At 35.2% G+C, this 27693-nt stretch overlaps 2 protein-coding genes across 4 annotated transcripts; one reads left to right on the top strand and one right to left on the bottom strand.

The window, feature by feature from the left end:
- The first annotated feature begins 16631 nt into the window (after positions 1 to 16631).
- On the top strand, positions 16632 to 24222 carry LOC129889204 (protein PLASTID MOVEMENT IMPAIRED 1-RELATED 1-like). Of its 3 annotated transcripts, none has more exons than XM_055964404.1 (4): positions 16633 to 16933; positions 20470 to 20714; positions 20865 to 22711; positions 22823 to 24222. In XM_055964404.1, the coding sequence occupies exons 2-4, from the start codon at positions 20478 to 20480 to the stop codon at positions 23901 to 23903; spliced, it is 3165 nt and encodes a 1054-aa protein (XP_055820379.1). In that variant the 5' UTR covers positions 16633 to 16933; positions 20470 to 20477; the 3' UTR covers positions 23904 to 24222. The 3 variants fall into 3 exon arrangements, with proteins under 3 accessions (XP_055820377.1, XP_055820379.1, XP_055820378.1); XM_055964403.1 differs by having other exon boundaries at positions 20835 to 22711; XM_055964402.1 differs by having other exon boundaries at positions 16632 to 16933; positions 20470 to 22711.
- Positions 24223 to 24524: 302 nt separating this feature from the next.
- On the bottom strand, positions 24525 to 26050 carry LOC129889205 (probable WRKY transcription factor 51). The gene is made up of 3 exons (XM_055964405.1): positions 25740 to 26050; positions 25458 to 25596; positions 24525 to 24847 (listed from the first exon to the last, which is right to left on the bottom strand). Exons 1-3 carry the CDS (start codon positions 25963 to 25965, stop codon positions 24718 to 24720), a joined length of 495 nt encoding a protein of 164 aa, XP_055820380.1. The 5' UTR covers positions 25966 to 26050; the 3' UTR covers positions 24525 to 24717.
- Between the last annotated feature and the right edge of the window lie 1643 nt (positions 26051 to 27693).

The raw sequence follows: 27693 nt of genomic DNA, 5'->3' as shown, positions 1-27693 counted from the left end.
ATTACCATCTTTAAACATGATTGTATGAGAATTGTACTTATCACGCCATAATAACTATCTTTGATCATAGCTTGATCATCATCATAACTTCATCATTAAAATCATAATCTTAACTTTAAATCATAGAACTTTCCTTGCAAATCATTAAAATCATCTTTAACTCATTAAAATCATCTTTAACTTTCATAATCATAATGGCCATTCACAATTCAACTTAAAATCATGCAATTCAGGTAAAAACATGCTTAGAATAACCATTGATAATAATTTAAAATGAAATTTGAAACGGCCCCATGCAATTCCTCAAAACTAAGGTTCATAAACCATTGAAAAATTGAAGGATACTTAGAGAAAACTTTGGGACTCCATGGACGAAAGGAACTCATTGATCAATCCCCACATACTTTGATTGAATACAGTTCGAATTTGAGAAGAAAACTTGATGAGAATCTGAAACCCTATGTTGAAACTTGGAGAGGAACCTTGAGAGAATTATGGTCTTGCCTTAGAGAAATTTGATGAATGATTTAGAATGAGGGAAATTTCAAAGGATTGGGTAGATATAGGATTGAACTTAGCCATAATTGTGTCTAGGTTCATTGAACTGAACTTGGAAAATGACACAAATATCCTTCATTAAAAACTCAATTTTGGCCCTACGAATTGACTCTACGAGTCATAGAAAAAATGGCGAGTCATCAAGATGACTCATCCTGCAGTTCTAATATTCAAGTCTTTGAAGTTTGCATACGAGTCTTTTCTACGACTTGTCTTCTTGACTACGACTCGTCATTTGGACTCGTCTTATAGGTGTTGAAACCTGCTAATTTTGCAGTCTCTAAACTTTTAAAGCGACTAGTTTTGAAAAATTGTAGACACTCCTACGACTGTCCTATTAAGTCATAGGGTATCACCTGAGGTTAGTCCTAGATAGACCCTTGTGACTCACTCTTATGAGTCGTAGAAAGCTTTACGAGTCATAGAGTGACTCATAAAAATGGGGTCAGTCCACATTTTGAGCAATTTCTTCTTAGTTCCAACTTTTTGACTTTGGGGTCTTACAATATCTCCCCTTGGGAAAATTCGTCCTCGAATGAGATTAACTTATCATAGGAAAGACACAGAAAGAGGACTATCAACCCAACATGATAATAATGACACATTGAAATGCATAGAACATGGAAACTTTAAACTTTGACATAAAACATGACTTTAAAATTAATTTTCATGAACATGCATGCATATGAATGACATAGGAGGAACTGAATATGTAAGAGTTCGATTAGCTTGAATAAGAACAACTTACTACTTTAGACTTGAGTAGAGGAAAAGAGGTACAACTATCATTTCATCATATCCGCCTTTGCTTCCCAAGTAGTACTTTCTATTTGTTGATTCCTCTATAGTACTTTGAAGGAAACAACTTCTTTGTTTCTTAACTTCTTAACTTGTCGGTCCAAGATTTCCACCGAAACCTCCTCATAAGTCAAATTCTCTTCAACAGTTACATCTTCCAATGGTACAATAGAACTCGGATCACGCACGAACTTTCTCAACATAGACAAATTAAATATTGGATGAACCATAGCTAATTCAAATAGAAAATCTAACTCGTAAGCCACTTTCCCAGCACGTCTCAATATCTTATAAGGTCCAACATTTTAAGGAATCAATTTCCTTTTCTTACAAACATGCATTCACCCTTTATTGGTGAAACCTTCAACTAGACCCAATCATCCACATCAAATTCAAGTTCTATTTTCCTAACTTCTGAATAGAACTTTTGACGACTTTGAGCCGTCTTCAATCTCTCCCTTTTGAGTCTCACCTTTTCCATAGCATCTATTATAAAATATGGATCAATCAAGGCTATCTCACCTACTTCAAACCATCCCATTGGGGACCTACATCTTCTCCTATACAATGCTTCAAAAGGAGCCATTTGGCTGCTAGAGTGATAACTATTATTGTAGGCAAATTCAATAAATGGCAAATGCTGATCCCAACTCCCTTTAAAATCAATCACACATGCCCTAAGCAATCCTCTAAAGTTTGAATCGTTCTTTCGGCTTGACCATTGGTTTAAGAATGGAAAACGGTACTTCTCTTAACCTTTGTACCAAGACCCTTTTGAAATGAATTGTAAAAATATGAAGTGAATTGAGTACCTCAATCAGATATAAGGGACAAAGAAACTCCATGAAGTCTTACCAACTCATGAACATACAACTTAGTATAGTCTTCGGCACTGTAAGAAGTTTTAATTAGTAGAAAATGACCGGACTTTGTCATTCGATCTACAAAAACCCAAATGGAATCATGTTGTTTCTTAGTATGAGGAAAACCCATTACAAAGTCCATATTCTTATCTTTCCACTTTCAAGTAGGAATTTCAATGTCTTGAGATAAACCTCCTAGGTTTTGATGCTCAACTTTAACTTGTTGACAATTTGGACACTTAGCCATGAACTCTGATATGTCATTCTTCATGCTATTCCATTAATACACTTCCCTTAAATCATGATACATCTTGGTGGAACCCGGATGAATTGAATATTGGGAACTATGAACCTTATTCAATACCAACTCCCTTAAACCATCAACATTAGGCACACATAACCAACCTTGATAAAAAAGCACACCATCTCCCCCTTGGGAGAAATCCTTTCCTCAATGGTTTTTTTGGCATCCAACTTCTTTAATTCAACTAACACCGGATCATGGTCATGTTTGGCCTTAACATCCGCCACAAAAGACAATTTCGAACCATTATGGACAAGAACACCTCTATCATTAGAATCAACCAAACGCACACTTAAACGTGCCAATGTAAGAACATCCTTAACCAAATCTTTCTTACCTTCTTCAACATGTGCAACACTACTCATGGACAATCAACTTAGTGCATCAGCAACCATGTTAGCTTTGCTCGGATGGTATAACACACCCATATAATAGTCTTTCAAAAATTCAAGCCATATCCTTTTTTTGAAGGTTCAAATATTTTTGCTTAACATATATTATAAACTCTTGTGGTCGGTGAACACGTCCACATGGACACCACAAAGATAGTGTCTCTAAATCTTCAAGGCAAACACAACAGCTGCTAGTTTTAAGTCATGAGTCGGATAATTTCGTTCATGCACCTTAAGTTACCAGAAGCATAGACTATCACCTTACCATTTTGCATCAAAACACAACCAAAACCATACCTTGAAACATCACAATATACAAAAAAAACATTGAACCCTTCCAGCAAGGTCAAAATAAGAGCGGTAGTAAAATGATTTTTCAACTCTTGAAAACTCTTTTCACAAGCTTCCGACTGTTAAAACTTCACCTTCTTTTGAGTCAACTTAGTCAAAGGTGATGATATTGATGAAAACCCTTCCACAAATCTCCTATAATATTCGGCTAGGCCAATGAAATTTCTAGTATCCAAAGGAGATAACGGTCTAGGCCAATTCTTCACCGCCTTGGTTTTCTTAGGATCAACCATAATCCCTTCACCGGACACAATATGAGTAAGAAAATCCAGCTCCCTTAACCAAGACTCACATTTATTGAACTTGGCAAATAATTGCTTGTCTCTTAGAGTTTGCAACACAATCCTTAAGTGATAAGCATGCTCCTCCTCATTCCGAGAGTAGACCAAAATATCATCAATGAACACAATCACGAACATGTCCAAATATTATTTGAACACCATATTCATCAAGTCCATAAACTCCATGGGGGAATTGGTTAAACCAAATGACATAACTAAGAACTCATAATGGTTATACATTATTCGAAACGCCTTCTTGGGAATATCATACTTTCTTACCCTTAATTGGTGATAACTGGAACTGAGATCAATCTTAGAGAAATAATTTGCCTCTTGTAATTGGTCAAACAAATCATCTATCCTCGGAATTGGGTATTTATTCTTGATGGTTACTTTATTCAATTGCAGGTAATCAATGTGTATACGTAACAAACCATCCTTCCTCCTAACAAACAAAATAGGAGCACCCCATAGGGATATACTTGGTCTAATAAAACCTTTGTCTAACAAGTCTTTTAATTGATCCTTTAACTCTTTTATTTCCATAGGAGCCATTCGATATGGGTTGAGTATTCGAAAGAAGGTATATACCAAAGTTAATTTCCCTTTTAGGAGAAACATTGCATAGATTATCGAGAAACACATCCAGAAACTCATTATCAATAGAGATTGACACTAGAGTAGGGGCTTCAGAATTAATATTCCTAACTCTCACAAGATGGAAGATGTAACCCTTGAAAATCATTTTTCAGGCTTTAAGTCACGAAATGAATTATGCTTTGAATATGAAATTACTACCCTTCCAATATAGGATCGGCTCATTAAGGAATTGAAACTTAACCACTCGGGTCCTATAATCGATAGAAGCATAATATACATATAGTCAATCCATACCAAAGATAACATCAAAATCAATCATCTCAAGCTCAACTAGATCACATAGAGTAACTTTATGGAAAACCAAAACCGAAAAACTTCTATAAACTCTTTTAGCCACAATTGACTCACCTACGGGAGTATATACAGAAAAAGAATCTAACAATATTTTGGGGCTAACGTCATATCTCATGGCGACATAAGGAGTAACAAAAGATAAATTTACACCCGTATAAAGTAAGGCATAAACATTATAGTGAAAGACCCATAATATACCAGTGACAACACTAGGTGTCTTCTCCATCTCTTGCCTACTATGAAGAGCATAAAATTGATTATTACGTTGACCACCTTCTGGTTGCACTTAAGCACATTGAGAAACTTGTCCTTGAGGAAGAACACCCTTGAACTTACACTCCTTAGCATGATGACCCATCTTCCCACATCGATAGCACACATTCAATCCCGCTAAACACTCACCCTTTGGTTCTTGCCACACTTCTTACATGCGGAAGCGACTTGGCCAATAAGAGCACCTCCTTGAGGCTTAGGGTTGGGCACCCTATATTTGTCAAACTTTGGAGTATGGTACTTGAATATCCTTGGTCGGAGTACCTTTGGTGAAAATGAGTACATCCACCACCTCCGGACATAGCAAGAGAGAAATCACCACCATCGGTCCTTGGCCTCTTGGACTCCCTATTTTTCTTCTTTAGCTTCCAACCCTGTATTTGCTTCGCATAACTAATAAGTCTAGAGATGTTCATCTCCCAAATTAACATGGCCATATTACACTCTTTTGAGACCATATCCGACACACCCGACACAAACTTACTCATACGAGCTCTTGAGTCGATAACTATGAATGGAGCATATTTTGACAATTTAGTGAACATAAGGGTATTCTCTCTCACACTCATACCACCTTGCTTAAGGTTGATGAATTCTTTTATCTGAGCCTCCTTTAACTACAATGGTAAAAAGCAATTAAGAAATACTTTTTTGAACTCCTCCCAAGTCACGGGATCCGCCTCTCTTGGCCTCTTGCTTTTTCATTATTCAAACTAAATTTGAGAAACACCCTTAAATTGATACGTAGCCAACTCCGCCCTTCTCAACTAGGCTAACCACCATAATATCCACAATCTTATGAATGATATCAACAAACTCTTGTGGATCCTCTTCCACCTTAGAACCCCAAAACTCCAGAGGATTCATCCTCATGAAGTCACGAACTCTTGTTTTCGATGTACTCATGTTTGGGTTCATAGGAGCAACCACTCATGATTGGCTTGGGCTGTAATGACTTGAGCAAGTACTTTAAAGGCTGCTCGAAACTCGACATTGGAGACTTGGTCATTCAAGGGATCATTCGGAGCTTGTTGCTTCTGTTTGACCACATTCCTTCTAGCAGGGTATCTTCATGGAGGCATTTTCTTAAAATCACAAAGAACAATCGTTAGAGGGAAAGACTTAGTGTACCACTCTACCACACGACATAGATTAAGAAGAAAGTAAGATTTTCCTAAGACATTTCGTAGCCTCCTATTCATGGGTGTGGCGCGCTTCACACAAATGAAGAAGACTACTTAATGCGGCATGTTAGACTCTCTAGGACACTCCTAAACCTTATGCTCTGATACCAAGTTTGTCAAAATCCAAATTAGGGCCAAGCCATGACACGACAATCAAAATTATGAGAGATTCAAACCAAGCCATCTTAGCATACATCGCATACATAAGGTAAAGAAATATGGTAAAGTAAGAAGAAGTAACAACTCAAGGGAATGGGTCTAAGGGATAGAAAACTCAATAGATGTCTAATCTAGCTACATGACAAAGCATCTAAACATGCCTCTAGTCTAATATTTTATGGGGGCTTAAGACAAGCTCCTAGCTCACCCAAAATATAAAAAGAAAATCAATGAAACAATGTGAAAAGAAAGTCATGTCCTTGATGGAATGAGGACTCACCAATTCTTTGATATCTAAAGCTCTCTAGCCACGAATCGAATGATCGACGTCCACTCCTACGTTATGAGACAATGTACGCAAAATATGTGTTAGTACATAAAAAGGACTAAGTATGTGAGATATGCATGAACAAGCAAGAGGACATGAGCAATAAGACATAAGATGCATGACCAACATAATGAACATGAATAAGGCTTTAAAACATTTAAAACACATGAAAAATTATGGTCAATGCATCATATAACTTCATAGTAAAATCTCATATCTTAACATTCAACTTGTGTAAGATAAGACCTTTAACTGACATCTTAATACCATGCGAGTTATAACATGAAATTTGATGCAAACCTCATCGAGCAATATGAAATAAGATGCATGACTAACATAATGAACATGAATATGCATGAACAAGCAAAGGGACATGAGCAATATGACATAAGATGCATGACTAACATAATGAACATGAATATGGTTTTAAAACATTTAAAATACATGAAAACTTATGGTCAATGCATCATACAACTTCATAGTAAAATCTCATAGCTTAACATTCAACTTGTGTAGGATAAAACCTTTAACCGACATCTTAATACCATGAGAGCTATAACATGAAATTTGATGCAAACCTCATCGAGAAGGGGGAGGCTACCTTGTCAAGGTATACTCCGTCATGGTAATCATCTCAACTCAACTCAACTAAACTATGCTATTATATGGATCAATTAGCTAGGCCATAAAGGCAATCCTATGCGGGCAACTCATTTTGGGACTTTTGGTTGCTACTAGGATTTCCTTGGGTAACTAACTATATTACCATACCGAACCCCACCTATAAGTCCTCTTGGTGCTTAGTTAATATCCCAACGAAATTCTTTAAAATATGATCATAAACATTATAGGAAAAGATAGTAACTACCTATCAATCCATCATTATAAAACATATTAGGAGTAGCTCATAACTTTAGTGATTCATAAGAATCTATAACTTCGGTAAGAATTGTCCTTATCATCATCTTTAAACATGATTGTGTGAGAATTGTACTTATCACACCATAATGACTATTTTTTATCATAGCTTGATCATCATCATAACTTCATCATTAAAATTATAATCTCAACTTTAAATCATAGAACTTTCCTTGAAAATCATTAAACTCATAATCATCTCATTAAAATCATCTTTAACTTTCATAATCATAACTTGAAATAGCTTTATGCATGGGCATTCACAATTCAACTTAAAATCATGCAATTCATGAAGAAACGTGGTTAGAACAATCATTGATAACAATTCAAAATCAAATTTTAAATGGCACAATGCAATTCCTCAAAACTAGGGTTCATAAACATTAAAAAATTGAAGGATACTTTGAGACTCCATGGATGAAAGTAACCCATGGATCAATCCCCAAATAACTTAAATTAATTTACTTAGAATTTGAGAAGAAACCTTGATGAGAATCTGAAGCCCTAGGTTGAAACTTGGAGAGGAACCTTGGGTAGATATAGGCCTGAACTTAGTTATAATTGTGTCTAGGTTCATTGAACTGAACTTGGAAAATGACACAAATACTCTTCATTAAAAACTCGATTTTGGACCTATGAATTGACTCTACGAGTCATAGAAAAGATGACGCGTCGTCTTGACAACTCGTCTAGCAGATTTGAGAAAAGGGCCTGAATTCGAGTCTCTGAAGTTTGCATACGAGTTATTTCTACGACTCATCTTCTTGACTACGAGTTATCATTTGGACTCATCCTACAAGTGTTGAAAACTGCTAATGTTGGAGTCTCTGAACTTATGAAATGACTAGTTTGACGAATCGTAGACACTTCTATGACTCGTCTTGTTAAGTCATAGGTGTCACCTAAGGTTAGTCCAGGATAGACCCTTAAGACACACTATGCGACTCACTCTGACAGGTCGTAGAATGCTCTATGAGTCATAGAGTGACTCATAAACATGGGGTCAGTCCACATTTTGAGAAATTTCTTCTTGATTCTAATTTTTTGACTTCCGGGGTCTTGCACAAACCCAAAAATGTGCATAATGTAAAAATAAACCTAAGAAATGTATTTATAGAAAACTAATCCTAATTAAATATAAAGTTGGAAGAAATAGGAAACTTTAAGTCGGTTGGGTTCTATGACTCGTTTCTACGAGTGTTCTTTAGGTTTAAGAGTCGTAGACCCAACTCGTAACCCAACACTTTGCACTGATGAACTATTCTTTTTCATAGACGACTTCTATTACTTGTAATCTTCAAAATAACTTGTGTACTTCATTCGTAGATTAGGTCCTAGTTCTCAACTACTCTAGCATCTTATACAGATAGACTTTAAAACTCGAAGTCATTTGGATGAGTCTTAGACTTGACTCATAACTTCAACTCTACTTTAGTTCTTCACTACCATTTTGACGACTTCCACCTATGACTCGTAAAAGTTACTATGTTCATAGAATGGCCTCGTAGATTCTAAAAACTCTAGCAAATCAGTGTTGTGCTTCCTCGATTAATACTCTAACTTAGTTTCCTGCAAAACAAACACAAATAACATCAAATCTACTAACAAATGCTTAAAATACATGCAATTTCTCAAGTTTAAAATATTAAAAGTACCGTAAATCCACGGTACATTAAAAGGCCTACGACCTAAAAGGACAATCATTCTAATGTGTTTAAATTTGAAAGATGTATATTTTGAAATAAATACCAGTGTTTCTATATGTGGGGGTGAGGGGATGTCTCTAATCTTTCATTGTTTTGTAGGATATCCTAAAGATTCTTGAGATTTAGCATGGTTACCAAAACCTTCAAAATAATCAAGATGTGTTGGTATAGCTTCGATTATAGGCTAAAAAGCAAGTGACTACCAACATAGATCATTTTTCTTTGTTAATGGAAATTAAGGCTCGACTATTAACGTCATTACCCATATTTGGTATAGCGGAAGGATGATTTTCAGATACAAGGATATAAAAAACACCTACTATAGAAGAAATTCAGGATTGCTTAGAGAACAAAGGAATATGTCACAAAAGAAAGCACAAACTCGACAATAATGCTTTGGTTCCTCACAAGCCTTCTCGCAAGGAAATGTTGGACATACTACTTCTCATAAAACTCAATTGGTTGAATACATCCTACATACCACTTAAAGATTCTATAACTGATGGGGTCAGCAAATAAGTTTTTTCCAATTCCAAGAAGAATTTCATAATTATCACACTAGAGGACACCCAAGCTTTGGACTTTGCTATTTGGTTTCTAGGAACAATGGTAGTTCCAAAGATCAAGGGAATGAATCGACTCCAGAATTGTAAAAACTACCCACACAATCTTCTATAGCATTGATGGTAAAGGGGTAATAAATACTTCACCTTGGCTCTGATTATCCTAGCCAACATCTGTCGATCTTTATAAAGACGTAAGAATGGGCATTGATTCTTTCAAGGATACAATTTGTTACTCCAATGGTGGATGAACAAGAGCTTGATCAATGAAGAGGATGATCAACAAGTATTAGATACTCAACAAGGGAAGAATGCCTAATATTCCATAAGTTAAGGTTTAGCATGAAATGTTTCAGGCTGATGCATAGCAAAAAAGGTTGGGCTTAAATCTTTTCTAAGTAAGGGAAAGTAATGCCTAATGGATATTCGAGAGATTCAGGTCTGAGGATGTTATCGTCCAAGGAAAAAGACTCCCTTTCTTGATACTCTTGTGTGTTAGGGTGATTCGACCTTACATGTTGAATAGAGTGCTAAGATAATACGAAAGAAAGCAAGTCATAGTTAAGGAAGGGTACACAAATTAATATTTGATTTATTATATTGATTTTGTGTGGTACCCTATGCAAGGGATATTCTGCAATAGTGGGATGGTTGCATTATTTTAAAGAATAAATATATGACAGAAAATAAGCTCCAAGTCAGGTAGGATGAGATGTATATAGAATGGGTGGAGGACAAATTGTCTAGAAAACTCTGTCCAAGAATGCATGTGCATCACTAGGTAGAAGACATAGAAAAAAAGGTTCAAGTCCAAGTGTGCCTGTCACACCTCAAATTGAAGGCGCAAACAAGAACCATATGATCACCTGCTATACAAATAATCTATGGCATATATAAAGTTGTGAAATAATGAGTGAGCGATATGACTACAATAAGAAGCATATAGTATTATAAGATCATCTGAACAAACAAAAACTACAACGTGACCACCATACAATGTTTAAGAAGCCTTTAAGAAGTTTGAGACACTACACTACTAACAACTAATTGGGATATGCCCCCGACTTACTAAACTAGCGACCTATACATGTAGTCAAAAGTATTAGATATAAACTAGCTCCATATAAAGATGAAGCACACCAAAATACCAGCTAATGGGGACAAGAGAATCTAACGTGAACACCTGTTATCCTACAAACTTGATCCTGCATTTATAATGAAATACAACACCCCAAACATAGGGACATCATTACATATACAATATATACTATTATGTAACACAAACAAACTAACAGGTAAACATGTATGAAAGCTCATATGAACCAACTATCAAACCAAAATAATTATAAGCATACAAGTAATTGATATGAAATTATAACCTATGCACCAACTTGATTAGTTCATCATATCACTTCTAAAGAAGCGTTCATTATAATATAACAACCATAGTTTTCCTAGGTGAAGTAATTTACCTATTTCTAATAAAAGTGATCACGTGATGGTCTATCAAAAGAGATCCAGGTTAATTGTAAGACATAAATTTCCCACAGGCTTATTTTTATGTTTTTATGTATATACTGTAATCGATGGATGGTACGAGGTATGCCCCTTATAGGCTCACTATGAAGGTCTGCCCACTGGCCATATATGTCATGTATTGGATCGAGTCAGGAAAACTTATTACATGATATTTTGGCTGACTCCAAATGGAAATGATTAGACAGGGGCGGGTGCGCCATAATATTTAGTCTCAGTATAGTGGTTTTGTCTCAATCACCGTACACAGAATCACATCATGTGGTTGTGTCAAACAAACCCTATGAATAACCTTCCATTTTTAAGGGTAACTCTTATTACATAATGCCTTAAAGGCCAATATAAGTGAATTACGATAAATATCGGTAAGCTACCAGGTTGATATTTTATATAACACTTAATTCTCTTTAACATGATATTTAGCTTTTCAAGCGCTAGCTCGTGTTTCATTTTATGACTATGTTCTCACATGTACATGTGATTTAGGTTAAAAGACATAAATTCTCATCAAAACCATTGAATTAAAGTTCAATTCTTTATGCAAGTAATTTTTTTCCCAAATTAGTGAAGTTACACCATTAAGTGCAGAATTCCAGAAACAATCTGCAAATTTGGTGAGATTATTCAAGAAAAAATCGCATACAACTGTGGCAACTACAAATCTACAACAAACTTCTACTTCAGATAGAATAGTTTTGGATAGATTTTGCAAGAAAAAATTAACAAATTCAGAAAAATACAGAGAATGGGAACAAAAATCAAACCAAAATTTCACAAGAATTACGATAATTTTAACCACCAATGATTCAGGAAGTAGGCATAAATTGATAAGAGAGAAGAACCATGAAAGAAAGATGCTATCTAGGGTTTTCAGAAAATAAAAAAAATTGAGAGAGAAAATGGTAAGTGAAAATTTAAAAGAAGAGAAGGATTATTTGTAATAATAAATAGAGGCGGCGGCGATGGCCGAAGGAAGGTTTTCTGATGATATTTCATTGTCTCACACTTTGATATTGTGATGAACAATTAAAATTGTGATGAAAAATAAAAATTGTGTTAAAAAAATAAAGAATAAAAAAAGAGGAGGATAATGGGTGGATTGTGAAGATGAAGAGACATAGGTGGGGAGTTGTAAGGAGGATTTTGATTTTTTAAATTTTTTTTACTTTAATTTTTATCTAACGCTCGAGCTTTTTTGTTATTTTTATTTTTTTATCATGTCAGTTTTAGCGGGTAATTATGCATTTTCCTTTTATTTTATTCATAACAAGTGATATATATATATATATATATATATATATATATATATATATATTATGTGGCTTCTAAGAATTTTAAGTAAAGACACTTATGGTCATACAAAATATTATGTAGAATATGTATATGCACACTCAATGATCATGTATATGTGCAATTGCCAGCAAAGACCTCGACATAATAAACTCTAACCAAAAATAACCTCAGTCTCATAATCTCTGACTGGAAATGACCTCAGTCCCACAACCTCGCCAAAAATGACCTCAACCATAAAATCTCACCGGAAATGACCTCGGCAATGTAATCCCACCGAAAATGACCTCGATAATATAATCCCATCAGAAATGACCTTGGCAATATAATCCCATTGGAAATGACCTCAACCTATCAATCTCTCGCCGAAAATGACCTTGGCCATATCATATCTCTGACCGAAAATGACCTCCGTCTCATAATCATATACCTCTCATCACAGTATTTCAGAATCAATGCAAACCGTATGCTCGTACAAGTAATGATGAATAATCAATTTAGAAAAATCACAATCACAATTAGACTATCAAGTATTTCATCAAATACACACAGATATCTAGATTACGACATGTAATATTCAATACTCAACAATATCACACATCGTCTTTTATTAAACCTGTCGATTCACTTTTGATTAGTTCATATCACAATTAAATCCATAACCTCATCCCCATTATGCCTCCACACATATACAATGAGATATTCGAGAATTCTAAGAGAATTCACGGAGTTTTAAGAATCCACTTTTCTTAAATTAAGACGTGACCAATCAATTCACGTGAGCCTTGCCTTTCCTATTATACTCCTAATCGCCACAACCTATTCAAATATTTCCTCACAATCAGAAACCAAGTCCAACGATACTAAAAAATGTGAAATTCAGCAAAAAAAAAAGGGTCAAAGGCTCAAAATTCAACTACGAATAAGGGGTCAAAATCTGGGGATTTCTACATGAAAACGTTCCTTGGAGTATTAGGAGTCCATTGTCGAAAACCGTTTGAAATCATGTAACAATCATCCTTTAAAAGAATTTCTCATGTTCTTGAAGAAACCTCAAATTAGGGGTCCAAAATCCTCAATTTGAAACCAAAATTATGATAAAATGGATGGGTCACATAAATTCTTGGTCAAGAACACTTACCCAATCACCAACACAAGAAATCCCGTGTCAAAATTGGCCTATTCGAACTTCCAAGGTTTGAAAATGAGGAAAAAGACTAAACTCCAACCTTATAAAATATCGCTTAAGCGGTTGGGGATTCGCTTAAGCGGACCTCGCATTCGTGACCCCTTGGTCACTTTCGCGACCCCCGTGCCATCTCTAAAGCGATATGCTTAGTCACTTTTGTGACTTCCTTCCTGACCCCGACCTTTGCTTTCGCGAAGTGGGCTCGCTTAAGCAAGAGTCGCGATCGCGACCTCCCCCTTGCGATCGCGAGGTCTTCACCAGAACACAACTGAAGTTCATAATTCACCAAGTTTCAAAGTTTCGAATTGACCCTCGGGATTCGTTTGGAATTCCGTATAGACAAATCATATATGCAACCCTACTAAACTCGACGTTCCAAACTCAACAGAACCATGAGAATTCGACTTTAAGACCTTCTTGACTCGAAAACTAAAAAGTCGCAACTAAACTCGACGTTCCAAACTCAACAGAACTATGAGAATTCAATTTTGAGGCCTTCTTAACTCAGAAACTAAAAAGTCGCAACTAAACCAACATTATGCCTCAAAAGACCAAAACACCCTCCGAGCTTCCAAAAAGTACATAGAAACTCTTTCTAGACCTAAAATCACCCTCCGAATCCAATGGAGTAGTCGGAATTTAATTCCGAGCATCCGATCCTCAAATATTGACCAAAGTCAAATCTATGACCAAAAACTCAAATATTTCTAACTCAACCCCTCAAATCCACAATATGACCCCGAATATGATTCCGTCAACTCTCCTAGACCAATTTCAACGTCTTGGAACTGATGGATTAGCGGAATTTTATTCTGAGACTCAAAACTATGAACGACCTCAAATACCACTTTAGAGTCATTCTAAACCTCAAAAACTCAAAGTTTACCAAACAAATCTCAAATTTTCAAGAAAACTACGGAACCGACATCAGAGATCAATCAAATATGACTCGGAGAAACTATCGGGAAGGGTAAAATGGCATTTTTACAAAAAATTCTAAAAATGACCTTCAGGTCATTACAATTTGTAAGTATTAAAATTTTATTGGATTTTAATCCATAAATTAATATGGATTATAGTAAATTTAAGAAAATAGTCCAAACAATGTGGCAATTCAAGTCAAATTAAAAAACCCACTAGAATCATGCCATGTGTTAGGGTTATGTAGTAATTCAAGTCAAATTAAATGAACCACTAGAATCATGACACATGTCAAAGTTATGTGGCAATCCAACTCAAATTAAATAAGTCACTAAAATCATGCCACATGTCAAAGTTATGTGGCAATCCAAGTCAACCTAAATGAGTCACTACAATCATACCACGTGTATATGTGATGTGTTCTGACCAATCAAATTAGAATTTTTCACCACTGGAATATGATTGGTCAGTTCAAACCGATCAATCAAATCACACAGGTATACTACTCACTACAACTATAAATAGGAATCCTCATTATTCTCAAAGGGAGGGTTTTTGAAGAACAAGAAGCACGAAGAGAGCTCGTGGACCGAAGGCTACAAATTCTTTACAAGCTACAAGTTCAAGCACTCAAGAACTCAAATTCAAGATACAACACAAAATCAACACCGCCAGATTCAAGAAGAAGCTCAAAAGCCCTTGAATTCAAGTACAAGTCGAGATTAAATCCATCAAATTAAAATACAAGTCAAGATCAAGACCCCCAAATTTAAGATCATGCTTCAAGCCCTTGGATTCAAGTACAAGTCAAGATCAAGTTAAGCAAGATTCAAGAACAAGCTTCAAGGCCCTTAAATTCAAGTACAAATTAAGAACAAGTTCATCAAGATTCAAGATCAAACATCAGGCCCTTGGATTCAAGTACAAATCAAGATCAAGTTCATCATATTCAAGCTCAAGTCCATCAAATTCAAGATCAAGCTCAAAGGCCCTTGAATATATATTTGAAAAGAAGAATTCGAGGATTTATAGAGATTGTAACACTCACTACCTTTTGAAATCAAATACAACATTTTGAAGCTTCAACTTTCCTGTCTTGGTTATCTATTTTTCTCGGATCGAAAATTTATTATTTACATTACATCCCACATAACTATGGGTGATCACATGTTAGTTTAGATCGGTTATTAGTCAAAATTAAAATCAAATCAATTTAATAAACTTTCAAATTATTAAAACTAAACCAAACCAGAGATAATATATATTTATCAATTTGGTTGGTATCGATTTTGTTTCGGTTAACCATAAACAAAACTAAAAGAAATTATTCATTCAGGAGGGTGAAAAAAGACAATAATTTATTCAAAATGAAAAAAAGTTAGAACGACTGATATTACAAAACTTTCGAACACTGAATTTACTGTGAATGAAACTTCAAAATTTACCAATTTGGCCCAGAAGGAAGAGGCACTAACATTCCTAGTCCCACCAAGAATTGTCATAGTATACATGAAACTAATAAGATAAATGCTCTCGTCTTAAGAGTTTTTGCTTTCATAAATAGATTTTGATGAAAATATATATAATATATTTAAAATTGTTTATAAAAACAATTATGTATGTATTTATGTATAATAATAAAATATATGTGTATAATTTGTCGGTTCGGTTCGGTTCGATTTTTTTATAACAAAATCAAAATCAAATTAAATACTATCGATTTTAAAAATGTAAAACCAAATCGAATCAAACCCAAATAAAATCGATTTGGTTCGATTTTTCGATTTGAATTGATTTTTATCCAAATCGTGAACACATATACATAGAACAATATAATATTGACCTCAGTAGGGAGAAATAATTTTCTAATATAAACCTTAAATTATTTATATTTATATATATATATATATATATATATATATATATATTTTATTTTTTTTACACTTAAAAGATCTGAAAAATCTATTTTTTTTTATCCAATTTACTAGATGTCGATCTCTTTTCCTTTAAAAAAAAGTATTCTTATAATAAAACAAAAAAATTATTTCACGTCAGGTTTTGTTTTTTAGTATTTGCCTTGTGGCCTTCCAAATGAAAAGGCAAAACAAAATTGGGTAGGCAGAGCTGGAGTTGCTGGCAGCGTGAAAGGTAGGGCGCTGCCAGAGAAATTGCAGATGAAGAACCCAAAGAAACACGATATCCAGTAAGAATATACCCACCATTTTCTGTAAAGATAAACAACAAAGATAGCGAGTAGTAGCAGAGGATAACATCATCAATCGGGCAACTCAGAAAACTTTAGCTAAAATCAGCGGTCAACTCATCTCCTATCCTCTCTTGCTATTCTATGTTGGATCTCACTTCTGTAAGTCTTCTGTTTTTTTTCCCTTTGATTTGAGGTATAAGTTGTATTTATTAACTGTCACTGCAGTTGAAACTTCTGTGTTGAATTGGGTTTTTGATTTTGTTGAAAATTTGTGGGAATTAATCGTAGAAAATAAGATTAAAACTTACAACAAGTTTATTTCTTTGTTTTTATATAATTATCGATGTTATCTAAGAAATTTCACCAATTACAGATTGTATATACAAACAATCTATCATGAAATCTTATCAATTATTCACCACAGTGGAACTACATGATTTTTTCCACAATCTTACATATAAGAAATTCAGTCAAGAATAACATACCAGAATCGGCCGTAGTATTCTTGACTTGAATCCAGTGGAAGCACTTGATCTTCTGTTCTCGGAAAAAAACAGTTTTCGTTTTCTCTCTCTTTGCCTTATGCTTACTATTCAGAATGGCAGAGACGGAGTAGAGTATTCCCTTTTAATAGGCGGAGAGACGACCAAACTGTTAATTCCCACTTTCCATCAAAGTGGGTAAATGGGGTTATCCAAATCATCTAACTTAATTAAATTATAATCAAGCAATTATTTATTAAACCAAAATATTAAACGTGGACCATAAAACTAACACACGTATGCCATAAAAATTTCATTCTCCCACCTAGCCCATGCAACATCATTCATTTAATGGTTTCATAAACAATTTAATCATAATATGCACATATGCTAAATCCAACATCATTTGTTGTTTGAGTAAATTAACTAATACGAGTCATGACAGTCATATATCACTTCTCGACATAATTGCTTCCATGTACTAAGTCATATATCACTTCTCGACATAATTGCTTCCATGTACTATAACATTAGGCCACATTAGGTTGATGGTTAAAGGTGATAATCTTAGGATAATTTTAGTACCCCTTAATCCCTTGTTTGGTTACAGAATTTGGGATAACTTATCCCAGGATTAATAATTAGTACTAGAATAAGTTATCCCCGCCTCTAGGTGGAATAATATTCTTGGGATAACTTATCCCCGGATAAATAGTTAAAACGACAAAAATACCCTCCCAATCCTTTTGATACATCACTTTTCATACATTATACACATATGAAGGATTTTCATAAATAAACAACTTATTCTTAGAAATTATACAATCCATATTATTTTTAATACAATCAAATCTTTACTAAGAAATAATAGAATAACTAATCCATCATAACTAATCTCATCATAACTTGTCTTCAAACGAAATGACCCCTTAGTCTACTATTACCAACACAACCTTTAAATACGTAATGGTCCAACAATAGTGCTTAAAATTTCTTTATCTAAGTCATAACCTTTCATTGTCATTCTCAACATAATGTATACAAGAGAAAACAGGTAATAACAGAAAAATATATATAAATGAGTTCAAAGTATCAATTGCATAAACATAATAAAGTTTTTACAGAAAGTCACTCATTGCCATCAATAATGCGCATTCTTTCAACACGTTCAACAAATGTTTTGGGCGTTAATCCTTCCGTCAAAAGATCGACAATCAGAAGCTCAATGCTATTATGTTCATTTGTCACTTTATGTTTCTAGACTTCTTCTTTAACCGAAAAGTTTTTCAATTCCATATGTTTGACATCGTTCGAATACTTATTGTTTTTAGAGAAGATGATTGTTGCACTATTATCACAATAAATTTTCAGCTGTCTTGAAATACTGTAGACTAGTCCAAGTCCTGCAATAAAGTTTCGTAGCTAGTTAACTTGAATTGACACCACAAACTCAACTTTCATAGTGGATGTAGCTAGAAAAGATTGCTTCACACTCTTTCATAATGTTTTTTTATGACAGTGGTGTTCGGGCTTGCTTTGCACACCTTGACTAATTCCACAGGATACCTACCACCTACCACCAACAAGAAGTATCAGGTAAATCTATCCACAATGGCTAGGAACCTAGGACAAATAGGAAGAATCACCTAGTGTTTTTGTCTCCGTTTGGATTCAAACCTGAGACCTCATGGCTCTCAATCACTTCATTGACCATTAGGCCATGCCCTTGGGTGCTCCATGACGTCGCTCCTCGAGCTAAAAGGAATAAATAGCCAAATGTGAATTTTCTTATATCGACACAACCAACATAATCTGAATTTGAATACCCAACCACATCAAGATGATCAGATTACATGCTTATCCATGGCCTATAGTTCAAAGGAAATTGCTTACTGCCAGCAAAACTATGGAACTATAACCATATATTCTCATGTATTTGAATATACTTTGAGCCCACATAATGCATCCACAAAAAGAATCTCAAGAATGCAGTACATACGTGTAAATAAAGAAGTGTAATTCTAATTTGATTCTATTTAAAGAATAACATGTTCATTGAATGTCTACCACTGCTAAAAGTTTCAAACTTGTTCGAGCGGAAGCAGCTGATCTTATGTTCTTGACAAAAACAGTTTCTTTTTTCTCTCTTTGCCTTATGCATTTAATTGGTAGAGAGAGGACCGAGCGGTTAATTCCCGCTTTCCATCAAAGTGGGTAAATGGGGTTATCCAAAATAACGTCCTTAATTAAGTAAGAAGTTAGCAATTATTTATTAAACCAAAATGATAATAAACGTGGGCCATAAAACTAGCACACGTGGGCCTTAAAACTTTCATGTTAAACTTCCATATTCTGAATAGAAGTATAAATATTTGTTGTTTAAAACTTCTGTGCTCTATTGAGTATTTTTTTTCATGATAGTATGTGGAAAATTACTGAGAGTACTGATCTCTTGTATTCACAAATTGAAGAAATGAATATAAAAGTATAAGACAATTTTAGTTCTTTTTTGCCTAATTGCTTATGTTCATCTTTATTTGCTGAAACAGAAGCATTATATACATATATTAGGTTCAACTCTCATGTGCAAAGCATAGTCGGTCTCAAACCCGAAAAATAAGCTGCTGATAGGTTGATTTCAGTATACGATAGTCAAACTGTCATAAGTCCTCTGAAAACAGCTGAACAATAGTTTGAAACTAAGGCATAGTTGATATTTAGGTATATTTGTTTAGGGCAAATTACACCCAGTGGCCATTCGTCCAAAATAATTACCAAAAAAATGGCCATTCGCTGTATAGACATGTATATTTAGTGTATATTTCATGTATAGTCAAGCTATATTCAGTTTTTGAGTGTATCATAATGTATATTCAGTGTATAGTTTATGTATAAGTAATCTATATTGTATAGTCAGTGTATAGTTACTGTATATTTCCTATGATTTTGGCTATTTTTTATGTAAATAAAACATAGCTATATTTGTTGTAAACTAATTAGTTTATTGTATATAGTTGAAATTGGCCCTATTTTTATTGTTTTGGTTTTCCTTAATAATAAAAGTATAAGCAGATAGTAGGTGGAATAGTTAAGTTGCATGCTGGTCTAGACACCACCATCATAAAAATAGATAAACCAATATTGTTTCCTGGTCAACAAGGGTCATTTTTTGGGCTTATTTGGATTTTTGGTTGGATATTTATGTTCTGGCAGTGAATAAGATGTCTTGGAAGAGCAGTAGTAGGGATCTGAATGGCGGGCGCTTGTTGCGTGACATTGAAGAAATTAGCAAAGCTCTTTATGTACATAAAACCCCTCAGAAGGCTTTAACTTTTCAAGCAGATCATGGGCATGATTCTTTTGGTGATACCCATGTATCCAAATCCAGTTCCAATGTTGCTGATGACATGCTGCGTAAAGAGAAGAAATCATCAATATGGAGTTGGAGGCCATTAAAGGTTCTAACTCATATAGTCCATCGACGGTTCAATTGTTGTTTCTTTCTTCATGTTCATTCTATAAAAGGATTGCCCGTCAATTTCAATGACCTTTCTTTTTGTGTAAATTGGAAACGTAAGGGTGAAGTGATGAGTACTCGCCCTGCTCAGGTTTGTCAGGGAACAGCTGAGTTTGAAGAGAGTTTGATGCATTCCAGTTCTGTATATGGAAGTAGGACCGGACACCAGCATTCAGCCAAGTATGAGCCCAAACATTTCCTGCTTTATGTTTCTGTGATTGGGGCTCCAGCGCTTGATATTGGCAAACATTGGGTTGATCTTACGAGGTTGCTTCCACTTACCGTGGAGGAGTTAGAGGAGGGAAGAAGGAATTCAGGGAAATGGACCACGAGCTTCAAGCTTTCAGGAAAGGCTAAAGGTGCAATGCTGGATGTTAGTTTCGGGTTCACTGTATCAGGGAGTAACTCGATTGAACCTAGCCCATTTGTGCGAGGCATCAAACCTGCAATAGATCATTTCTCAGAATGTGATGGGGCTAGTGCTAATAGAAGTCTTCGGTGGGTTGGAAGCGTTCCCCGTGAGCCTGCTGGTATGACTCATTCTTCATCTAGGTCCCTAGATGCGAGAAGTTTTGATGAAGTTTTATCAGACCAAAAATCAGAACTTTCTCGCTCTATTAGCTTTCTGTATAAAAAACTCGAGGAGGGAAAATTGGGTAAATTGGATGATTTAGATTTCTCTTTCGAATATTTAGCGCCCTTAAAACCAAACTCTGGTGCTTTGTCACGGTTTTCTGCTGAAAATACCATCGATGATCAACATATTGAGTTTTCTGTCAGTGAGCTGGGCATAGAATCTTCTACGAAAGAGCAGGTGAAACCAGAAGTACGTTCTTATGAAGGTTGTGATGATACTCCAATAGAAACTAATGATGTTGCGTACATTTTGGAGGAAAGAAGCAATGAGAAAAGTGAATACAAGCAAAAGCGTGAAAGCAATGATGTCTACGAAGGAGAACATACAATGAAAAGCAGCAATTATGAGGAGACTGATGTATGCAAGGATGAAATGTTTGAAGAGCTTGAGTCGGTTTTCCTTGACCTGTTGACTGCTGAGTACGCAGAGTTGGATTCACCAGTAGATATGTATGATTCCATTGACCAAGAAAACTACATGAATCTGAAGTCCAGCTATAAATCCAGTAGGCGGGTGAAATCACTTAGCCTAGATGATGTGACAGAGTCTGTGGCAAATGATTTTCTGGAAATGTTGAACGTTGAGCAGACCTCAGCCGACTTGAGTTCTGATAGTTGTCTGGATTCGCCAAGAGAATGCCTTTTGAGACCGTTTGAGAAGGAAACCCTTTCTTCCGGAAACTCAAGTTTTGATTTTGATGCAACAGATGATCAAGTGGAATTCAGTGGCATTGCTTCAAGTGTTCATGGAAGAGTTGCATCTTCTGATGACTTTGATTTGTCATCAGTTATTAAGGATTTTGAAAAGGAGCATAAGAGGGGTACCCATTCATTGAGGAGTAAAAGGAATGCGAAAATGATAGAGAACTTGGAAACTGAAGCTTTAATGCAAGATTGGGGTATGAATGAGAAAGCATTCCAGAATTCACCACGCATCAACTCTGGTGGGTTTGGAAGTCCAATCTATCTTTCCCCTGAAAGACCAATTAAATTACCTCCTCTTGGAGAGGGCTTAGGTTCTAAAATGTGCACGCGTAATGGGGGCTTCCTACGTTCAATAAGTCCTCAACTTTTTAGGAATGCAAGGAATGGTGCAAGATTGATCATGCAGTTTTCTAGTCCAGTTGTGCTCCCTGCTGCAATGGGTTGTAGTGTTATGGAGATACTCAGCTGCTGGGCATCTGGTGGAATTTCCAAAATGTCTGCTCAGGCAGATAAGATGATTCCTTTAGAAGATATCACTGGGAGGAATATACAAGAAATGGCCTGGGAAGCCGGATCCAAACTTGAACTAGTTGAGAGGTTTGTAATTTTAAGATCATGATATAAAATTATAAATTATCTATTATTTTAGTTATTTGTTTGTCATCCATGATGAGGATTTATGTTGTGTTCTTGTGATTCTTTTGGCAGGTTCACTTTTTGGCATGGGTTATTTGGTATGAAGAAGGGCAGTGAAGATCTGCTGTTTCATCAGAGTTCTGGTCATCTCAATTCAACCTCAATAATTGATGATGTGGATTTAGGTTTTTTGTTTAAGGAGGATCTAACTCCTTTGGCAATGAATAAGATAGAATCTCTTACAATAGAGGGGTTAAGAATCCAGTCAAACTTGTCAGATAATGAAGCACCTTCAAGCATTAGGCCTCAATTTAGTGAAGTTCTTGGTTCTAATACAGCTAGCGCATTAAAGCATTGGTGTGGCAAAGAAAGTGATGATGATGAGGGTGCTTTAGTGGAGCTGTCTGTTTCACTAGATGAATGGTTGAGGCTGGATGCTGGAGATTTCAGTAATATTCCGGATGAGACCAAGGAAAGAATTACCAAAATCTTAGCAGCCCATAATGTTAAGTCTGTTGATTTAGATCGTTCAGGACTGGAAACAGGTGAAGAAAGGCCGGAACTGTGTAACAACTTGACGTTAGCTCTGAGGGTTCAACTCAGAGATCCTTTGCGTGACTATGAGATGGTCGGCATCTCCATGCTCATTCTGATTCAATTAGAGAGGTCTTGTGCTCCTGTTGAACAAAATACTTGCAGCAGAGCATCAGAAAGATATTCAAGCAGTAAAAATGATCCGAAGGAGCAATTCATTCAGGAGGAAATTATTGCCGGAGAAATTGAGGGGAGAATCCATAGGCAGGCTGTTTCTCAGTTTAAGATCACTGAAATTCATGTTGCAGGTTTTAATAATGGGCCTAATGATGACCGAATTTGGGGCACAAAAAGTCAGCAACAAGCTGGGTCACGGTGGTTGCTATCAAGTGGCATGGGGAGAACAAGTAAACGTCCATTCTCCAAGTCAAACGCCATCATAAGATCATCCTCAAAGTTAAGGAGAAATATGCAGCCTGGAGAGGTTTTGTGGAGCATTTCATTGGATTTTCATACCAGAGATTCCAAGTTGGCAGCATCAAATGTTCATATACGAAATTCTGATATTATTTTTCCAACTGAAGGTTGTCCAAATCCCAGTCAGTTGGGAATCAAGTGATAACACCATTTTTAGGCATGTATATTTTCCCATTTTGTATATGAAGGGAAAAAATTAATCGCTTGATCATGTTTATGTAAAGTAGCTGAACAAAGTTTTACTGCATAGCATAATCTCCAAGCTATTTCTTTCTTGTAATGATTGTTAGCATATCGTGATGTTTGGGGCTCTGAACAATAACTAAGATTTTGGGGCTCTCATGCTGTTCTTCCTATGTTGTAGACCACCTCAAAATGTTGGTGATTTCTAGCTTCTTTACCTTGTAGTAAACCTTTTAGAATATAGCCTTATGCATATGATACTTTCCTAGCTTCTCTTATCACGGTTGATTCTCACTGAGAAACATTGGTTTGTTCCTCTGCACTGAACTCCTTGCTAATCGGCAGTAGAGAGTTTCTTATCTGCGTTCTCAGGAAAATTAAAAGTCTCTTGCCAAAGATGAACCATTTTTAATTTGTGGTTTGTACGTCCCAAAATTTTCAGGTAAAACAAGCTAGAATCTGATGCTTCATCTTTCCTTTCGTTATGTGTTTCACGAGTGATCACTGCATGCACAATATATTTCAAAACTGTAGATTACGGTGTGATCAGTTGATAATGTTAGAAAGTAGCTAGCTTATATATAAAAAAATATATATATATGTATATATATAAATCCTGTTGGAAGTAGGATATGTAAGAGTACATGCCAACTGAAATAATGTTCTAATTGATTACATTTTAAGTTACAGATAGACGCTCCCGTCTGACCCCATTTTACTGGCCTGATTTAGCTACAGTGATAGTACGCAAGTTTCAAGTGATATCTTGTTCATCAGAACGAGGATGGACCTTGATGGTTGTGGACACCCTCGTAGGTGGTTATCACATACCGAGAGTCCTCTTTGTCTCGTTCAACTCTCTTCTTCACTGGACAACCTTCCACGGAGCACCTATAGTAATTCCTGTGAGTTCATACAGAATACATGCTCATGTGAGTTATCATAACACTTTCTATAACCTGCTTTTCATAAAGGCAAAATAGCACATAACTTTTTCGATTGTCTCTGTGAAAGAGTAATTAAATTAATTGATTAAAGTAGGTGAATCATATGTTCTTTTTGCCTACCACAATAGTTACTAGCTACTAACCATTTCTCAACTTCTCTTGATTTCTCAAATTCAGGTAATTTTATGTGACATTAATTCGTTTATAAGTGGAACTAGCTAGCACTTCTTTTTTGGTAATTAAGTAGTTAATAGTTAATGTGGTCCCCCTCGTTTGGCAGATGACCCCTACTTTGGTGAGTTATGTTTCTGGTAAATTTCCTAGAATATATTTACGTTGCTGGACTGAGATCTAGTGCAAAGAGTATCAAGTAACTGAATGACCTGTTTACTTAAATGGAATGACATGGACAGTCATACGTAGTAATTGTTAATTTTGTTAGGATAGCTATCATCATGAGTTATAAGGTTCAAATCTTAGATCATGTTAGGATAGCTATCATCAGTTGTTTTGTTAGGATAGCTAGCTAGCAGTAAATAGAAGTCTTGTTGGATGGATGGTGTTACCTCGGGTTTGGACTATTTTTCACCATCTTCTTTCCGTACTTTCTCCACTTGTATCCATCGTCTAGTATTTCAATTTGCGACAGCGTTCTGAAAGCAACCTTGTCCTTAACTTCCTTCCTCTCGCTGCTGCTCCCAACATCTATATATATTTTTGCACAAACAAAAACATTTGAAACTATTTCCTTATGTATGTATGTATGCATGCATGTGCGTGGATTTGGTCTTTTGACAATTTGCTTAATTAATAATGCTAAATTAAAGTAGTGTTGATGAAATGCTTACTGTTGCTAAGTTCCTCACTCCTGGTGTTAACCACTTGGTTTGCTGCATAATTTGAGTAGTGGGGTACGAGCGTTGGATCAGCTTGTTGAACGGGCCAATTATCTATCTCGAGTATATCAGAAAGCTCAAAGTTAATTAGGTTGTTTGAGAAATCATCACTATCCGGCGAGTCCAGCGATGTAAAACTCCCATCAAACATGTTTGCATTGTGATTATTTGCAGCCATGGATGGTGGTGATGTAATGAATTCCCTCCCATTTATTATGTTAAAAGAGAAATAAGCTCTCTAATTTCCTAGTGAGCTTCCTACAAGGTCCGAAGAAGGTTCATGGACAATGCTTATAGGATTGGTGGCTGAGTGAATGTCATTGTTGAGGGCCCTTTACCTTTATTTGCTTAGCTTAGTCACTCCAAAACTTATGCTTATAATGCTAACAAAGAGTGGGACATGGCAAAGAAGACTTTGTCCATAGACTTTTCAAGTTGCTTGCTCTGTATGTAAACTTCATATAATATCAATCTCGTGCTTAGACCAATTAACCCCTTCACAACGGTGACGGGAATACTTTGCAAGTCAATATGTGACAATGATTGGTGTCATGACCTTCTTTTTCTAATTTATTTGAACAACTTTCACTTTATTGTCTCTTCATATGCATTTAAGGATTTCTAAGATTATTTCCACTTAAAACAGTTTTGGTTTTGCGCCTTGATAGCATATGGATTAGGTTTTTATTTTTTAAAGTAAAATTAATTAACCTACAATAACATATCTAATGTAATCTCATAAATGATGGTATCTGATGAGAAGGATGATGTGTATGAAAACTTCTATTATAATAAAATCCAAGAATAAGATCGAAGGGGAGTAGTAGTAGTAGTAATAATAATAATAATTAAAAAAAAAAATTAGACAATATTTGACTACCTATACTAACCTTCTACTATAATCCTCGATCTCCAAATCCTCTTAGTTAGGGTCATGTCATGTCTAATCCCATTTGCTTAATACTTTTTCGGCCTACTTCTGTCTCTCCTCAGATTTATTATTGTCAATATCTCACACATCCTCACAACATGCAACTATTCATAACAATTTATATTTTAACTTAAATAAATAAAATATTGACCTACTATAGTTGGTTAAATAGCATTAATAATATGAAATTTCCTTATAATACAAATTAGTGCATATAACTAATAATCTGTTGCATGGTGCAAGTTTCCATACGATCCTTTTAGTTTACTTAGTATTTCACTTGAACCGTTTTAATTGTTGTTCTTACTAAAAATAGATGATCCAAAATAATAATAAACATTCACTAATTAGCATATATAGCAAAAACTAATTGAAGAGCATATACACATCTTTCAATATCGTGATTGTTTTGGTTAACTCTCCTTTTATTTATTGAAGAGAAATTAAAGAAAATATTTATTAATGAGAGATTAACATTTTAATAATAAAAGATAATAAATAAGAATATAATAATCCAAATATATATTTTTGTTAAGAAATGCGTAAATAAAAAAATGACAAGTAAAATGATCGGGGTAGGGTGGAGGCTGTAACAAGCAAAATATAGCGCACATCAATTGGGGCCCACTTGAGATGTAGGCAAGTTCCAGGGAGTATCTTAACATGCTTAGGAGACATTTGTTGGATACATATTGGTTGACTTGGATGTAGCAAATATATGAGATATGAAATATTAAAAGATGACATCAGCGTAGAGGTAGATGGATAATGTGTATCCTGATGGCTAAAGAAGTTAAAAGATTATAATGGAAAGGTAAAAAATAATAATATTGAGATAGATAGAGTCTAATCTGTAATGATGGTATTACATTCCAAAGTTAGGCAAAATTTGGTTGCGAATAACATTCGACATTATACTTTTCTCTGTGGCATTTTTTGACCAAGATATCCTTAAAAAAACTTTATATGATTAGA

This window comes from Solanum dulcamara, chromosome 5 (assembly GCF_947179165.1).
Source record: "Solanum dulcamara chromosome 5, daSolDulc1.2, whole genome shotgun sequence".
NCBI classification, from domain to species: domain Eukaryota; kingdom Viridiplantae; phylum Streptophyta; class Magnoliopsida; order Solanales; family Solanaceae; genus Solanum; species Solanum dulcamara.
The sequence above is the reverse complement of the archived record's forward strand: the minus strand, read 5'-3'. Positions and strand labels throughout refer to the sequence as shown.

Coding starts and splice junctions, on each gene's coding strand:
- LOC129889205 (XM_055964405.1), bottom strand. CDS start 25,965: ATGGCTGCAAATAATCACAATGCAAACATGTTTGATGGGAGTTTTACA. Junction 25,597..25,739: donor GAGTGAGGAACTTAGCAACA/GTAAGCATTTCA, acceptor AAATATATATAG/ATGTTGGGAGCAGCAGCGAG. Junction 24,848..25,457: donor AAAAATAGTCCAAACCCGAG/GTAACACCATCC, acceptor ATGAACTCACAG/GAATTACTATAGGTGCTCCG.
- LOC129889204 (XM_055964402.1), top strand. CDS start 20,478: ATGTCTTGGAAGAGCAGTAGTAGGGATCTGAATGGCGGGCGCTTGTTG. Junction 22,712..22,822: donor AAACTTGAACTAGTTGAGAG/GTTTGTAATTTT, acceptor TTCTTTTGGCAG/GTTCACTTTTTGGCATGGGT.